Source organism: Oncorhynchus mykiss, chromosome 12 (genome assembly GCF_057628025.1).
Source record: "Oncorhynchus mykiss isolate SJ-2025 chromosome 12, ASM5762802v1, whole genome shotgun sequence".
In the NCBI taxonomy this organism is placed as follows: Eukaryota; Metazoa; Chordata; class Actinopteri; order Salmoniformes; family Salmonidae; genus Oncorhynchus; species Oncorhynchus mykiss.
In genome coordinates, this window is record NC_143033.1 from 72,878,298 (window position 1) to 72,896,950 (window position 18,653).

The 18,653-nt window shown below is 42.2% G+C and overlaps 1 protein-coding gene across 3 annotated transcripts in view; it reads right to left on the bottom strand.

Moving 5' to 3' along the window:
* Positions 1 to 2,346: 2,346 nt before the first annotated feature.
* Positions 2,347 to 18,653, bottom strand: part of LOC110538158 (mannose receptor, C type 2) — a 54,647-nt gene continuing 38,340 nt past the window's right edge. For 2 of the 3 annotated variants that reach the window (XM_036938220.2, XM_090193234.1), the window contains 12 exons: positions 16,025 to 16,193; positions 15,780 to 15,922; positions 15,427 to 15,541; positions 14,921 to 15,087; positions 14,591 to 14,699; positions 14,129 to 14,367; positions 13,729 to 13,894; positions 13,379 to 13,528; positions 7,403 to 7,522; positions 6,945 to 7,124; positions 6,753 to 6,776; positions 2,347 to 6,594 (listed from right to left, as the gene is read on the bottom strand). In XM_036938220.2, the coding sequence (XP_036794115.2) occupies positions 6,374 to 6,594; positions 6,753 to 6,776; positions 6,945 to 7,124; positions 7,403 to 7,522; positions 13,379 to 13,528; positions 13,729 to 13,894; positions 14,129 to 14,367; positions 14,591 to 14,699; positions 14,921 to 15,087; positions 15,427 to 15,541; positions 15,780 to 15,922; positions 16,025 to 16,193 (1,803 nt within the window). In that variant the 3' untranslated portion in view covers positions 2,347 to 6,373. The remainder of the gene's footprint in view (positions 6,595 to 6,752; positions 6,777 to 6,944; positions 7,125 to 7,402; positions 7,523 to 13,378; positions 13,529 to 13,728; positions 13,895 to 14,128; positions 14,368 to 14,590; positions 14,700 to 14,920; positions 15,088 to 15,426; positions 15,542 to 15,779; positions 15,923 to 16,024; positions 16,194 to 18,653) is intronic. The other variant, XR_005035127.2, reaches the window with a different exon arrangement.

Sequence of the window (18,653 nt, forward strand, 5' to 3'; positions counted from 1 at the left end):
AACACCTGGACAGACACCTAGGTCAATTAATTTGCCAAACAGTCCACCCCTGGCCAGTGGATAGAGCCGTCAGACCTCATGTCCGCTTGACTGGCACGCTCAGTCTGACACACTGATTGTCTCAGTCTTAAAGGGCTCCAGTTGAACTCATTACAAAGACTCACAGCACATTAGTGCTCCAGCTACAGTGCCTTGCGAAAGTATTCGGCCCCCTTGAACTTTGCGACCTTTTGCCACATTTCAGGCTTCAAACATAAAGATATAAAACTGTATTTTTTTGTGAAGAATCAACAACAAGTGGGACACAATCATGAAGTGGAACGACATTTATTGGATATTTCAAACTTTTTTAACAAATCAAAAACTGAAAAATTGGGCGTGCAAAATTATTCAGCCCCCTTAAGTTAATACTTTGTAGCGCCACCTTTTGCTCCGATTACAGCTGTAAGTCGCTTGGGGTATGTCTCTATCAGTTTTGCACATCGAGAGACTGACATTTTTTCCCATTCCTCCTTGCAAAACAGCTCGAGCTCAGTGAGGTTGGATGGAGAGCATTTGTGAACAGCAGTTTTCAGTTCTTTCCACAGATTCTCGATTGGATTCAGGTCTGGACTTTGACTTGGCCATTCTAACACCTGGATATGTTTATTTTTGAACCATTCCATTGTAGATTTTGCTTTATGTTTTGGATCATTGTCTTGTTGGAAGACAAATCTCCGTCCCAGTCTCAGGTCTTTTACAGACTCCATCAGGTTTTCTTCCAGAATGGTCCTGTATTTGGCTCCATCCATCTTCCCATCAATTTTAACCATCTTCCCTGTCCCTGCTGAAGAAAAGCAGGCCCAAACCATGATGCTGCCACCACCATGTTTGACAGTGGGGATGGTGTGTTCAGCTGTGTTGCTTTTACGCCAAACATAACGTTTTGCATTGTTGCCAAAAAGTTCAATTTTGGTTTCATCTGACCAGAGCACCTTCTTCCACATGTTTGGTGTCTCCCAGGTGGCTTGTGGCAAACTGTAAACAACATTTTTTATGGATATCTTTAAGAAATGGCTTTCTTCTTGCCACTCTTCCATAAAGGCCTGATTTGTGCAATATACGACTAATTGTTGTCCTATGGACAGAGTCTCCCACCTCAGCTGTAGATCTCTGCAGTTCATCCAGAGTGATCATGGGCCTCTTGGCTGCATCTCTGATCAGTCTTCTCCTTGTATGAGCTGAAAGTTTAGAGGGACAGCCAGGTCTTGGTAGATTTGCAGTGGTCTGATACTCCTTCCATTTCAATATTATCGCTTGCACAGTGCTCCTTGGGATGTTTAAAGCTTGGGAAATCTTTTTGTATCCAAATCCGGCTTTAAACTTCTTCACAACAGTATCTCGGACCTGCCTGGTGTGTTCCTTGTTCTTCATGATGCTCTCTGCGCTTTTAACGGACCTCTGAGACTATCACAGTGCAGGTGCATTTATACGGAGACTTGATTACACACAGGTGGATTGTATTTATCATCATTAGTCATTTAGGTCAACATTGGGTCATTCAGAGATCCTCACTGAACCTCTGGAGAGAGTTGTCTGCACTGAAAGTAAAGGGGCTGAATAATTTTGCACGCCCAATTTTTCAGTTTTTGATTTGTTAAAAAAGTTTGAAATATCCAATAAATGTCGTTCCACTTCATGATTGTGTCCCACTTGTTGTTGATTCTTCACAAAAAAATACAGTTTTATATCTTTATGTTTGAAGCCTGAAATGTGGCAAAAGGTCGCAAAGTTCAAGGGGGCCGAATACTTTCGCAAGGCACTGTACATCTAGGGGCAGCCAGTCACAATGCCTTGCTGCCAGATCAGCCACAACAGGCAGGCGGCACATAGACAAGTTATTGGTGCCTGCCAAGCCAGACAGAAGGAGTCTCTGCCAGAGCAACGGTAGAGGCCCTCGTTTCATGCTCCTCCAATGAGGTGTGGCAGATCAGGATCACAGCCTGAACTAAGAGTCTGAGCAGACTGGATGGAGACACAGCTGCAGACATTCAAGGACACAAACATGCACATACAGTAGATATGTATGGGGTGGAGAGACAGCGAGACAGACAGAGATGGAGAAAAAATATGATGCATCAGACCAGGAAAGTGAGGAACTCATTAAACACAGTTTAAATGAGCTGTTAGGGTGAGCAAGACCTGCCCTCTGGTGGGGGTTCTTCAACATCACAACTATTTATCTTACTAGTTCAGTCAAGGCAACAGTAAACATCTCGTCCCCCCACAAGAACATGCAAAGACTGGTGTAACTAAAGTACCAACAATTTAAACAATTAATTAAACAAATGATTCTATTGACAGTCATTTAGCCAACATATATTTTATTCATTTCATATGAAAACAACCAATATTTAAAAAATCAAAACAGGTGCTTATTTGAACCTTTCTTCACAGGGACTCAAATGTAAAAAGCCCACCACAGTCACATAGTCAGTCCCAGATACGGTAGGACATCAGGGCCAGACTCACATCATCACTTTGTAGGCAACTCCAACTTGTAGTCAGCTCAAATTCATTACAACCAGTTCGGCAGTCATTTTGAAGCAGGGTGCTACAGCAACCCTCCACTAGGAGGCAGGGTGAACCTAGGACATTTCACTTCTCTTCTCTCATCTCCATTCCTCCCTCCCTGCCCCATTCTTCCCACATACGTGCCTGCCTGTCAGTCTCCCTCTCCCTCCATTATTTTACCCCTTTTCTCCAATTTTCTCACCCTTCTCTTTCGGCCCTGAGCTCTTCTGCTCTGATCGGTTCCAGACTTGCCACTGAGCTCTTCTTGCCGACTCAACATTCCACAGTTGGAGACGATAACACACACACAATCCCCCTCACTCCTCCGTCTCCTTCCATCCTCCCTCCCCCTCTCTCTCCTCAGCCCCATTCGTCCGGTTTACAGAGCAGAAAAGAGCTGGTTTTGAAGCGTGGCTCACTGGCTCACCAAGAGTTTCTATCTAAAACTTCTCCAAAGCATTCCACGGAGCAGGACAGAAATCCGGTCATGAGAAGGAGCGAACTGTAGGAGGAATGTTATGAGGGGGAAGAAAACATCTGTCTTTGCCTCCTATTCAAATGGGAACCCAGAGGTTAGGGTTTTGGTCGATTCCCTGCATTGAATCTAGTTGTGACCTGTTAGAAACCGTACTTTCCTCCTCCCAATAACGTACTACACAAGGTTAAGACACGACAAGGGGAAATAAGATGGATACATCTACATATTTGAATAATGGGGTGGATCCTTTCCCTTTTCAAACTAGTTCTTTGGTTTTCCTAGCTGTATTTTGCATTGATATAGAGGGTAACCCCTTAAGTAAGGTTCTCCAGTACCTTGTGGAATATACCACATACAAAAGTGTGTTGCAACATCCAGAGATGCAATACTGTATGTTATTTCATAGTTTTGATGTCTTCACTATTCTTCTACAATGTAGAAAATAGTAAAAATAAAGAAAAACCCTGGAATGAGTAGGTGTGTCCAAACTTTTGACTGGTACTGTACATGTTGACTCACGTCAGATGTGTCACTTTTCAAGTGAATGACCTACAGGTGACCTAAGTTACACAACATGACCAAAAGTATGTGGACATCTGTTAATCGAAAATCTCGTTCCAAAATAATGGCCATTAATATGGAGTTGGTCCCCCCTTTGTTGCTATAACAGCCTCCACTCTTCTGTGAAGGCTTTCCACTAGATGTTGGAGCATTGCTGCGGGGACTTGCTTCCATTCAGCCACAAGAGCATTAGTGAGGTTGGGTAATTAGGCGTTGCTCGCAGTCGGCGTTCCAATTCATTCCAAAAGTGTTTGATGAGGTTGAGGTCAGGACCTCGCTTTGTGCACATGGGGCATTGTCATGCTGAAACAGAAAAGGGCCTTCCCCAAGCTGTTGCCACAAAGTTGGAAGCACAGAATCGTCTAGAATATAATTGTATACTGTAGCGTTAAGATTTCCCTTCACTGGAACTAAGGGGCCTAGCCCAAACCATTAAAAACAGCCCCAGACCATTAGTCCTTCTCCAACAAACTTTACAGTTGGCATTATGCATTCGAGTAGGTAGTATTTTGCTGGCACCCGCCAAAGCCCAGATTCATCCGTTGGGCTGCCAGATGGTAAAGCGTGATTCATCACTCCAGAGAATGCGTTTCCACTGCTCCAGAGTCCAATAGTGGTGAGCTTTACACCACTCCAGCCTACGCTTGGCATTGAGCATGGTGATCTTAGGCTTGTGTGCCGCTGCTCGGCCACGGAAACCCATTTTCATGAAGCTCCTGACGAACAGTGTGTGGCTGACGAACGGGTGTGGCTGAAATAGCCAAATCTACTAATTTGAATGGGTGTCCACATACTTTTGGATATATAGGGTATGTTTTACATGGCTGCAGGTCAGTGTGTAATCATACCACCAACAAACACAGACATTAACATGGGAAATCTAACCATCCGTACCAGTCATGAGACTAACACTGACGTTCACCTACTTTACACCAGGTTACCCATCCAAAAGTCAAAGGAAGGAAATAAAACAAAAACAAGTGAAAAGTATCTTAGTAATAATGCATAAACAAAGGAGTGAATGCACTGTCCTTTGCTTAAAGTAACTGTCTAGGGGCCTCCTGAGTGGTGCAGCGATCTAAGGCACTGCAGTGCAGTGCTTGAGTTGCCACTACAGACCTGGGTGTGATACCAGTCTGTGTCACAACTGTCCGTGACCGGGAGTTCCATAGGGCGGCGCACAATTGGCCCAGTGTTGCCCGGGTTAGGGGAGGGTTCGGCCGGGGGTGCTTTACTTGGCTCATCGCGCTCTAGCAACTCCTTGTGGCAGGCCAGGCGCCTGCAGGCTGACTTCACTCATCAGTTGAACAGTGCAGCTGGCGGGGTGGGTGTTGAAAAGTGTGGTTTGGCGGGTCATGTATCGGAAGACGCATGACTCGACCTTCGCCCCTCCTGAGCCCTTTGGGGAGTTGCAGCAGTGAGACAAGATCAACAACAACAAAAAAGTAACTGTCTAGTGAAAATCTCACTTTTAAAAGTTCACATTCTGTTAACTCACAACCAAGTAATGTTGTTGACTTATCCTATATTCGTATGTGTGGTCAAAGCAAAAATACTTCCAAAAACCCCAACTCCAACCTGTATCTCAAACAGACTGTCTAAAAAAACGCTTGCTATTTCCTCATAGAGGATGATTTTATTCTCCTGTAGAGGACGGGCTGGCCAATCAGCGGTCTACTCGCATGAATATTTTTAATGACCGGTAAACTCCCGTACCATTCTGTTGTTGGGGTACACCCACACCATTCCAACAAGGAAAAGCTGCTTTTAAACATACCTAATTAAAAATGATTTGAAGGAAAACTATTTCACTCGTAGTGTAATTAACTATAGGTCCTATTTCATAGAAATCTGGAAACACTGGACAGTTACTTTAAGTAATACATGTTGGCTCTTCTCGTGATTGTGGTAGAAAGTGCTAAAACAAACCCTCTAAAACCCTCTAGAATGTTACATACTAATACCCTTATCTACCCCATCACACTGTACCAAGACAACAAAAGACGGCATCGGTCTGTATCAACGTCAAATCTCTGTGGTGAACAGGCCAGGGACTCTTTAAAATCACTCTAAAATCGTCTCTCTAACATCCCTGTCCTCTTCTCTTCCACACTGAAGTATTGCTTTCCAACCAGTCTTTGCTGACGTGTCAGTCAGAACAGAAGGGAGGGAGGGAAGGGGACTGGCTACAACAAAAGCTTCATCACAACAGCCAGAATTAGAAGGAGGATTCACTACAGATTCACTACAGCTGCACTGGACAAAAAAAACACACAAACAAACCAGAAGGAAATATACAAAACAAACCTGAAGTTAACCTCAGGTAAATACTGTCATGGTCTCGATGGAGGCTGTGTTGATATCTGGATGATACTGAGTCTCCTGACGAGGGAAGAACTGGTGCAAAGCCTTAGTCTTTGGCTTTTGGCATCTGCCTTTTAAACATAGCGACCAAAAACAGGAAGTGTTTGAAATGAAATGTGAAACTGACATCAGAAACATTATTGCTATACTACTAAGAAAAGCAGTTCATATTGTAATTTGCATATTATTAACCCCATTGGAGAATGACTGTTTAAATGGAATTTGATTGGCATCTGCTGCGCTCGACACAGCACAGACCTTCAGCATCTTCAGCATCTTTTCAAACAGAACAGGGACATAAAATGTAGAAGCAGAATGCGTATCAGTCAGACAGTGGGTCAGTCAGTATTAGGTACTCCCAGGTGTCTCCTGCCCCGGGGGGGGGGGGGGGGGGGGGGCCAGTCCTGGTTGGCTGTGCTACTCCGGCTGCTCGTTGAGCTCCATGTCAGACACCAGGATGTTCTTCTCGGCCTGTTCGGAGGGGTTGGAGTTGGTGCGGCTGTAGCGCGCCCCCTCGTAAGATCCCCGGGAGCCTGCCTGGCGCCGGCGGTACAGGTAGATCACGCCCGCGATGAGGATCACCAACACCAGACCCGTCACCATGATCACAATCAGAGTGGGCAGGTGGTCCTCTTCAGCTGAGACAAACAGGGAGGGAGGGAGAGAGAGAGAAGGGGAGAAAGAGTGAGAGAGGGACATTTTTATTTTATTTTTTACAGATTAGCATTACAGATTTAAACAAATCTAACATTTGATGACTTGAACAAACAACATGGGATATCCTATCCCTACTTACAGACTGCCGCCAAAGCCTCAGCACCTGCAACGGAAAAGATAACATTCGAGTTGTGTTGTCAGCTCAGAGATTGCTTTTTGCAGATATAAATGAAGCACAGTAAGCGGTTATACAGCTTTGCTATCACTGTGTACGCGTATGACATTGTCCATAGTGTTATTTGTCTGCGCTACAGGGTGAGGCCTTCCTTACTGCGTGGCCGTTTGCAGATGACTCCGTGTGTGCGGTTCTTGCAGGGGCCTGGTTTCCAAAGGCCTGTGTTGCTCTGGATCCAGAAGCAGGTGTTGGGAAACAGCATGCTCAGGTTGGTGCCCTGCACCTCCCAGTTAGTGAACTTCACCTCAGCACTCTCAGACCACATCAGACTGCCCCCTGCAGGACAACACCAGGAACAACACACACACACACACACACACACATGCCTGTCTGAAGAATATCTTGAAATAGCCCTGGAATACCCTAATGCAAAAAGGTGTGTATAAATCATGTGTGTAATATATGAATGAGTATACGGATAGCATATGTCACTCTGATAAATTACTCTTCTTACAGTACCCATTAGATTATATGACCTTACAGTATATGATATTTACATGGCTTTAACAGTCTGTGCATACTTTTCACTGTGTACATCCTGAGGAGTTCCTTACCTTTGGAGTTAAAGGTCATACCCAGCCAGGCTCCATGGGCCTGCTCCTGGTAGCCCTGGATGTGCTCCCACACAAAGCCATTCTCTGTTTCATCCAGGACCGACAGCAGCTGGCCACCCACTGGGGGGTGAGAAAGGGTGAGAAAGGGTGAGAGAGAGAGAGAGAGAGAGAGAGAGAGAGAGAGAGAGAGAGAGAGAGAGAGAGAGAGAGAGAGAGAGAGAGCGAGAGGATCAGATAACCATATTGAGATAATTAAATGCGGTCAGAGAGGAGTTGACCGACAGAGGGAGGTGTCAAACAGAGAAAAAGAGAGATTATGATGAGGGAAATTAAAGTGGGAAATTAGGAGATAAAAATGCGAGTGCATTTCAATAAAAGCTCAATGAATCACAAGTAACTTAGACGTATTGACGTATTTGGTCATTGAAGGTCAGTGCTGAGCGCTGAAAGCTCTCTCCGTGATAACAGCGATTGAATGGAGAGAACTGTAATGTACTCTGTGTTCTTTTAGTGTCACAATGTGCATGTAAAGTGTCACATAGAGAATGTTTGTATTTGTATTTATTATGGATCCCTATTAGCTACATATAGAGACTGTTTTTATTTATTATGGATCCCTATTAGCTACATATAGAGACTGTTTTTATTTATTATGGATCCCTATTAGCTACATATAGAGACTGTTTTTATTTATTATGGATCCCCATTAGCTACATATAGAGACTGTTTTTATTTATTATGGATCCCCATTAGCTACATATAGAGACTGTTTTTATTTATTATGGATCCCCATTAGCTACATATAGAGACTGTTTTTATTTATTATGGATCCCTATTAGCTACATATAGAGACTGTTTTTATTTATTATGGATCCCCATTAGCTACATATAGAGACTGTTTTTATTTATTATGGATCCCTATTAGCTACATATAGAGACTGTTTTTATTTATTATGGATCCCCATTAGCTACATATAGAGACTGTTTTTATTTATTATGGATCCCTATTAGCTACATATAGAGACTGTTTTATTTATTATGGATCCCTATTAGCTACATATAGAGACTGTTTTTATTTATTATGGATCCCTATTAGCTACATATAGAGACTGTTTTGATTTATTATGGATCCCTATTAGCTACATATAGAGACTGTTTTTATTTATTATGGATCCCTATTAGCTACATATAGAGACTGTTTTTATTTATTATGGATCCCCATTAGCTACATATAGAGACTGTTTTGATTTATTATGGATCCCTATTAGCTACATATAGAGACTGTTTTGATTTATTATGGATCCCTATTAGCTACATATAGAGACTGTTTTTATTTATTATGGATCCCTATTAGCTACATATAGAGACTGTTTTTATTTATTATGGATCCCCATTAGCTACATATATAGACTGTTTTTATTTATTATGGATCCCTATTAGCTACATATAAAGACTGTTTTTATTTATTATGGATCCCTATTAGCTACATATAGAGACTGTTTTTATTTATTATGGATCCCCATTAGCTACATATAGAGACTGTTTTGATTTATTATGGATCCCTATTAGCTACATATAGAGACTGTTTTTATTTATTATGGATCCCCATTAGCTACATATAGAGACTGTTTTTATTTATTATGGATCCCTATTAGCTACATATAGAGACTGTTTTTATTTATTATGGATCCCTATTAGCTACATATAGAGACTGTTTTTATTTATTATGGATCCCTATTAGCTACATATAGAGACTGTTTTTATTTATTATGGATCCCTATTAGCTACATATAGAGACTGTTTTTATTTATTATGGATCCCTATTAGCTACATATAGAGACTGTTTTTATTTATTATGGATCCCTATTAGCTACATATAGAGACTGTTTTTATTTATTATGGATCCCTATTAGCTACATATAGAGACTGTTTTTATTTATTATGGATCCCTATTAGCTACATATAGAGACTGTTTTATTTATTATGGATCCCTATTAGCTACATATAGAGACTGTTTTTATTTATTATGGATCCCCATTAGCTACATATAGAGACTGTTTTTATTTATTATGGATCCCCATTAGCTACATATAGAGACTGTTTTTATTTATTATGGATCCCCATTAGCTACATATAGAGACTGTTTTTATTTATTATGGATCCCTATTAGCTACATATAGAGACTGTTTTTATTTATTATGGATCCCCATTAGCTACATATAGAGACTGTTTTTATTTATTATGGATCCCTATTAGCTACATATAGAGACTGTTTTTATTTATTATGGATCCCCATTAGCTACATATAGAGACTGTTTTTATTTATTATGGATCCCTATTAGCTACATATAGAGACTGTTTTATTTATTATGGATCCCTATTAGCTACATATAGAGACTGTTTTTATTTATTATGGATCCCTATTAGCTACATATAGAGACTGTTTTTATTTATTATGGATCCCTATTAGCTACATATAGAGACTGTTTTTATTTATTATGGATCCCCATTAGCTACATATAGAGACTGTTTTTATTTATTATGGATCCCTATTAGCTACATATAGAGACTGTTTTTATTTATTATGGATCCCTATTAGCTACATATAGAGACTGTTTTTATTTATTATGGATCCCCATTAGCTACATATAGAGACTGTTTTTATTTATTATGGATCCCTATTAGCTACATATAGAGACTGTTTTTATTTATTATGGATCCCCATTAGCTACATATAGAGACTGTTTTTATTTATTATGGATCCCTATTAGCTACATATAGAGACTGTTTTGATTTATTATGGATCCCTATTAGCTACATATAGAGACTTTTTTTATTTATTATGGATCCCTATTAGCTACATATAGAGACTGTTTTTATTTATTATGGATCCCCATTAGCTACATATAGAGACTGTTTTTATTTATTATGGATCCCTATTAGCTACATATAGAGACTGTTTTTATTTATTATGGATCCCCATTAGCTACATATAGAGACTGTTTTTATTTATTATGGATCCCTATTAGCTACATATAGAGACTGTTTTTATTTATTATGGATCCCCATTAGCTACATATAGAGACTGTTTGTACTTATTATGGAGCCCCATTAGCTACATATAGAGACTGTTTTTATTTATTATGGATCCCCATTAGCTACATATAGAGACTGTTTGTACTTATTATGGATCCCCATTAGCGGCTCTTGCTGGGGTCTGGTAAAATTAAGGCAGTTATACAATTTTAAAAACATTACAATACATTCATAACTGATTTCAGAACACACAAAGTGTGTGCCCTCGGGCCCCTACTCCACTACTACATATCTACAACAGAAGATCCTAGGGTACGTGTGTGTATAGTGCGTATGTTATCATGTGTGTGTACGCATCAAATCAAATCAAACTTTATTTGTCACACGCGCCAAATACAACAAGTGTAGGCTTACTTACAAGCCCTTAACCAACAGTGCAGTTCAAGAAGAGTTAAGAAAATATTTCCCAAATAAACTAAAGCAAAAAAATAATAAAAAAAGTAACACAATAAAATAACAATAACGAGGCTATATACAGGGGGTACCGATACCGAGTCAGTGTGTGAGGGTACCGGTTAGTTGAGGTAATTTGTACATGTAGGTAGGGGTGAAGTGACTATGCATAGATAATTATGTGCATGTGTCTGTGTGTATGTGTATGTGCATGTGTCTATGCCTAAATTTGTGTTGCTTCACAGTTCCGCTGTTCCATTATCTGTTTTTTAAATCTGATTCTACTGCTTGCATCAGTTACCTGATGTGGAATAGAGTTCCATGTAGTCATGGCTGAAGACTATGATCAATAATGCCAAAAGCTGCACTGAAGTCCAGCAAAACAGCCCCTACAATCTTTTTAGCATCAATTTCTCTTAGCCAATCATCAGTAATTTGTGTAAGTGCTGTGCATGTTGAATGTCCTTCCCTATATGCGTGCTGAAAGTCTGTTGTCAGTTTGTTTACTGTAAAATAGCATTGTATCTGGTCAAACACATTTTTTTCCAAAACGTTACTAAGGGTTGGTAACAGGCTGATTGGTTGGCTATTTGAGCCAGTAAAGGGGGCTTTACTAGTCTTAGGTAGCGGAATGACTTTTGCTTCCCTCCAAGCCTGAGGGCACACACTTTCTAGTAGGCTTAAATTGAAGATATGGCAAATAGGAGTGGCAATATCGTACGTTATTATCCTCAGTAATTTTCCATCCAAGTTGTCAGACCCTGGTGGCTTGTCATTGTTGATAGACAACAATATTTTTTTCAGCTCTTCCACACTCACTTTAAGGAATTCAAAATAACAATTCTTGTCTTTCATAATTTGGTCAGATATACTTGGATGTGTAGTGTCATCGTTTGTTGCTGGCATGTCATGCCTAAGTTTGCTAATCTTAAAATCAATAAAGTAGTTGACAATGTCAGTTGGTTTTGTGACGAATGAGCCATCTGATTCAATAAATGACAGAGCTGAGTTTGCCTTTTTTCCCAAAATTTCCTTGAAAGTGCTCCAAAGCAATTTAGTATAATTCTTTATGTAATTTATCTTTGTTTCTTAGCGTAGTTTCTTCTTCTTTTTATTCAGATTAGTCACATGATTTCTCAATTCGCAGTACTTTTACCAATCGGTTGTACAGCCAGACTTATTTGCCATTCCTTTTGACTCATCCCTCTCAACCACACTATTTTTCAAATCCTCATCAACCCACGGGGATTTAACAGTTTTTACAGTAATTTTCTTGATGGGTACATGCTTATTGGAAACTGGGATAAGCAATTTCATAAATGTGTCAAGTGCAATGTCTGTTCGCTCCTCATTACACACCATGGACCAACAAATATTATTTACATCAACAACATAAGGTCACTATGACCTCTCCTACACTATATTAGGCCCAGCCTTTGGCACTTTGTATTTCCTAGATATGGCTACTATATTGTGATCACTACATCCGATGGATCTGAATACTGCTTTCAAGCACATGTTGCTGATTTCATTCTACCCTGGTAGGTTGCCGACAGAAGGTTGCCGACGTCAACTTCAAAATCGTAGAGGAAGGAGTAGGAGTAGACATAGTGGCCGCAGACACAGGTACCCCCAGCAACAAAGGTGCAGGAGATCAGGCCGCAAAACTATTTGTTATTTTTAATTCGCTTCGGGCCTCTCGATGGGAGAGCATTGCGGGAGGATTGCTTTGCGGGAGGCCGCTGTCTTCAGCTTCCACAGCTCAAGACATGCGACCATCGTTGATTGCCATGCTCCTCTTGCTGTGCTCCTTCGACTCCGCTATCAGATGGGGAAAGTGAGGCAGGAGATGGCTCCCCTGGTGAACAAACTCCTGGCAACACCGGCCAGTCGGATAACGACAAACGAGAAGGCTGAGATGCATCCAACAAGCGCGAACGCCGTCCAGCCATCGGCGTAGGTAAGGAAAACATTTCACACTGCGTTTTCCCTAGTTTTTTTACGTAGGCTGGTGACCTGCGTAATCAAGGAAGCCACCGCAAACAATTGCTGCATTGGAACTCTGAGTGATCCGGTTTGTCCCAAAAAAAAGCGTAGTAGATAGAGCTCCTACAGGGCTGGAACGATTAATTTACTTCTCCAGACAAGGAGGGCTCCATTGGAAAACTAATCTGGGACTAACTTTGTTAGCTTGATGGCTAGTAGCTTAGCTAGGTTAGCTACTTTTTCAAGGAGGCTTTAACCTGTCAGTTAAGCGGGATTCCAGGACAAGAAATAGCGGTCCTAGCTACTAAAATCTAACCGCGCCGCGGAATCCACTGGTGTGCGTCCAAAATGGCATCCTATTCTCTACAGGGCACTGGTTAAAAGTAGTGTACTACATAGGGAAAAGGGTACCATTTGAGACATAGCCGATGTGCATGTAAAAAGACTAAGGAGTGTCTGGCTGACTAAGGGCATTGGCAGTTGACAGAGTGTCCTCCTTACCCTTCCTGCAGGAGGAGTGGGCATCGGTCTGCAGCCGGAGGTTCTGCAGGTTGAAGGAGTAGCAGTGGTTCCTGAAAGGCACCCAGGCCCAGTCGCCCAGAGAGTGAGGGCACTGTCCTGGGAAACTCCACTTGTGCCCCACAGCCTCCTCTGGTGGAGAAAGAGAGAGAGAAAGAGAGAAAGAGAGAGAGAGGGAAAGAGAGAGAGAGAGGACATTGCTTACACACACTATTTAACACTATGAACACACATGTTCATATACTGTATTACCCTATTGATAAGGCACACACACAAACATGCACACAGACATGTATGCACACAGACACACACACACACACACACACACACACCTGTATTAATCTGACAGATGGCAGCGTCCAGTTTAGCATCACAGGGGGTCATAGTCCACTGCCCCACCGTGGTCATGTGACCACATCCAGACAGTGTATTAGGCTCCCCATCCCGCCAGGCAGTGTAAATCAGGTCCTCCTCGCCCAACCAGCTGAAGCTCCGTCCCTGAGTGTGGAACAGAGGAGGAGTTCATCATAATATTCTGACCCCAAATCTTACCTCATTGGTCAATCTAGTTAAATCAACCTTTGAAGATCTGATTATATCAATTTAATATTGATTTGTCGTGATACAGTGATCTCACCCTTCATGTTACCATGTTGTTGTACCAAAACAAACCAATAAAAGATCTCGTAGAAGTGCATAACTCCTCCCAGCTTGTCATGTCCAGGGCCTCACCCCATAGTTGTAAAGGCCTATCCATGCTGGGAGGTGTAGGCTGTTCATCAGCAGGGTGAGGTAAGCCTGTTGGTAGGGGTCTCTCACTGAAGCCAACGTCCCGTTCAGAGACTCGCACACATGCAGCGCCCCCATCCAGTCCAGGCGCTTCCTCACTATGCGGTACGACACCCCACCCAGGTCCAGGGCTCCGGACAGGGAGGAGGGCAGGAGGGCAGCGCCAGGGGGCAGAGCTGGGTCTAAGGAGACAAAGTTAAATCAGTATATAAAGGAAACTGTTTCTGCTGACTGATATAAACACAACTGTTTAATATATCAGGTATGTGTTTCAGTAGGTGCAGTACTATGTAACAGATTCACACAGGAATGTTTGTCTGTTACATAATTCACACTGGTTAGTTATGTTATGCACTGTTGAATTGCAAGTGGCTGTGCTGTTTGGAGTTGTGACATCTCCTGTACCTTGTTTCTTCTGGCAGATGTAGCCATGGTTCTCCATCTTACAGGCCCGGGATGCCCACATGCCCGTATTTTTTGTTGGGTTCCCATGGATCATCACCACACAGTTCCCCTGTTAGGTGACAATGATGTCATCAACAATGGACATGACAAATCCTGGACCCACGGACCAAATATGTGTCCCAAATGGCACCATATTCCATATATAATGAACTACATTTGACTAGTACCCTAGTTCTGAAGTAGTGCACTATGTAGGGAATAGGGTGCCATTTGGGATGCCACCAAAGACTGGATTAATACAGAAAAAGATTAGACCAGGGTGGTATGTACCGGAGTCTTGTTGTGGAGTGGTCCACTGTTGTCCAGGGGTTCTCCAGAGGCCCAGTTGGTGTAGCTGAGGAGTCCAGGACGAGCCCACTGGAAGTGGCCTTTAGAGTCAGACGTCAACCCCAACCACAGGTCAAAACTCACATTGGACAACAGAGTTGTGAGAAAGGCTGTGGGAGACAGCATGCATGATGTCATTCAGTGCTTCCCAAACTTTTTCAAACATTTATCATCACTGGGGAACTGGACAAGTTATAAAAGTTATAAAAAGCTCTCTAAGGTCTGCAATAACTGACATGACATCCCCCCCGCCCCCCCACGCCGAACGCACGATAGTTTGGAAACCACTGATGTTATTGATAGTGTATGTGTGTGTTTGCTCTTGCGCGCACGCGCGTGTGTTTGTTTGTGTGTGCGTGTGTGAGTGTGTGCGTGGGTGCGCGTGTGATTGAGTGTGTGCGTACGTGCGTGTGTGAGTGAATGCGTGCGTCAGTTGAGTATAAAACTACCTTGCTCCACGTGATTGGGCACCACAGCCAAGGCTCCTCCTTGAAACTCACACATGAGCCTGGCTCCTGACCATATGGCCTTCTGGTTCTCCTCATGACCAAACACCTTATAACACTACACACACACAAACAGGAAGGTCAGAGGTCAGGTCAGGAAAGACCACCATGCTCTCACACGTAACATAACCCAGGAGAAACCAGTACCTCAGGTGAGAGGTCTGTTTGAGATCTAAGGTAACAACGGAGAGGCTAAAACAGAAGATCAAATCAAAACATAACACAGTAATGTCACATTCATATAACTGTCACATCTTTATCAGCACAGTAGAAACTACATAACCCAGGAGCCCTACCTTGTGCAGGAAGGGGCTCCAGCCATTGGGGCAGCCCATGGGGGGCAGGGGGGTGGAGGGTGTGGGTGGGATGGTGCCTGTGACATTCACTCTCTTACAGACGTAGGGCAGGTCTGAGTGGCATTTCTGATCTGCCCACTCCGCTGTAGAACGTATCAGAATGAAAGATGAAATATTGTTGTTTTTTTTCAATCACAAAATATGCTATTTACAGGACAAACTGCACAGTATCCCAGAATCCTCACCTTTGCTGACTGACATGTGGACACACTTGCGGTCGCGGCTGAGTGGGTGTGGCCTGCCGAGTGCCCAGGACACATAGTTGAGCACAGAGTGGTCTGACCAGTGGAAACGGCCATCGTTCTCATACGTATGAAGCCCCACCCACCAGTGGTCCCCCTCTACCTTGGTCATCTGCAGGCGAGGGAGAAAACACACGTGACCTCTAGTCATACACATTTGACCTCCAGTGACATGCAGCGATGTACAGTACAGCATTGACTATTGGCTTGGATAAAACAGCTCATGTCCATCCATGTGGTGGTTGGTACCATATGTAGAGATATGAAAGTGCCCATGTGGATGTTTAATTTTGTCACGTTCTTCATGAACATGAAGTAGTTATAAAAGGGTTATAACTTTTTTTTATGAAGGGTTATAAAGGTTATGTAGCACACCTTGTGCACTAGGAAGGCCTCCTTCTCAGCAGTGGATGTGTTACTTTATGAAGGGTGCCTCGTGTCTGTGCCTCGACCTAGGTTGGGCAAAACTAAACATGGCGGTGTTCGCCTTAGCAATCTCACTAGGATAAAAACCTAAATTCCTGCCATTGTTGAAAGAGATCGCGATACCTCACATCTCAAAATAGGGCTACTTAATGTTAGAGCCCTCACTTCAAAGGCAGTTATAGTCAATGAACTAATCACAGATCATAATCTTGATGTGATTGGCCTGACTGAAACATGGCTTAACCCTGATGAATTAAATGTGTTAAATGAGGCCTCACCTCCTGGTTACACGAGTGACCATATCCCCCGTGCATCCGGCAAAGGTGGAGGTGTTGCTAACATTTACGATAGCAAATTTCAATTTACAAAAAAAAAGACAATTTCGTCTTTTGAGTTTCTAGTCATGAAATCTATGCAGCCTACTCAATCACTTTTTATAGATACTGATCACAGGCCTCCTGGGCCATATACAGCATTCCTCACTGAGTTCCCTGAATTCCTATTGGACCTTGTAGTCATAGCAGATAATATTCTAATTTTTGGTGACTTTAATATTCACATGGAAAAGTCCACAGACCCACTCCAAAAGGCTTTCGGAACCATCATCGACTAAGTGGGTTTTGTCCAACATGTCTCTGGACCTACTCACTATCACAGTCATACTCTGGACCTAGTTTTGTCCCATGGAATAAATGTTGTGGATGTTTTTCCTCATAATCCTGGACTATCAGACCACCATTTTATTATGTTTGCAATCACAAAAAATTATCTGCTCAGACCCCAACCAAGGAGCATCAAAAGTCATGCTATAAATTCTCAGACAACCCAAAGATTCCTTGATGCCCTTCCAGACTCCCTTTGCTTACCCAAGGACGTCAGAGGGCAAAAATCAGTTAACCACCTAACTGAGGAACTCAATTGAACCTTGTGTAATACCCTAGATGCAGTTGCACCACCTAAAAACGAAAAACATTTGTCATAAGAAACTAGCAGCATTCCCCAAGAGAGGATGGCTTTCACTTCAGCAGTAATACATTCATGAGGTTCTTTGAGGAAAAGATAATGATCATTAGAAAGCAAATTACAGACTCCTCTTTAAATCTGCGTATTCCTCCAAAGCTCAGTTGTCCTGAGTCTGCACAACTCTGCCAGGACCTAGGATCAAGAGAGACACTCAAGTGTTTTAGTACTATATCTCTTCTTGACACAATGATGAAAATAATCATGGCCTCTAAACCTTCAAGCTGCATACTGGACCCTATTCCAACAAAACTACTGAAAGAGCTGCTTCCTGTGCTTGGCCCTCCTATGTTGAACACAAGAAACGGGTCTCTATCCACCGGATGTGTACCAAACTCACTAAAAGTGGCAGTAATAAAGCCTCTCTTGAAAAAGCCAAACCTTGACCCAGAAAATATAAAAAACTATCGGCCTATATCGAATCTTCCATTCCTCTCAATTTTTTTTGAAAAAGCTGTTGCGCAGCAACTCACTGCCTTCCTGAAGACAAACAATGTATACGAAATGCTTCAGTCTGGTTTTAGACCCCATCATAGCACTGAGACTGCACTTGTGAAGGTGGTAAATTACCTTTTAATTGCGTAAAACCGAGGCTCTGCATCTGTCCTCGTGCTCTTAGACTTTAGTGCTGCTTTTGATACCATCGATCACCACATTCTTTTGGAGATTGGAAACCCAAATTGGTTTACACGGACAAGTTCTGGCCTGGTTTAGATCTTATCTGTCAGAAAGATATCAGTTTGTCTCTGTGGATGGTTTGTCCTCTGACAAATCAACTGTAAATTTCGGTGTTCCTCAAAGTTCCGTTTTAGGACCACTATTGTTTTCACTATATATTTTACCTCTTGGGGATGTCATTCGAAAACATAATGTTAACTTTCACTGCTATGCGGATGACACACAGCTGTACATTTCAATGAAACAATTGAAATTGCCCTCGCTAGAATTGCCCTCACTAGAAGCCTGTGTTTCAGACATAAGGAAGTGGATGGCTGCAAACTTTCTACTTTTAAACTCGGACAAAACAGAGATGCTTGTTCTAGGTCCCAAGAAACAAAGATATCTTCTGTTGAATCTGACAATTAATCTTGATGGTTGTACAATCATCTCAAATAAAACTGTGAAG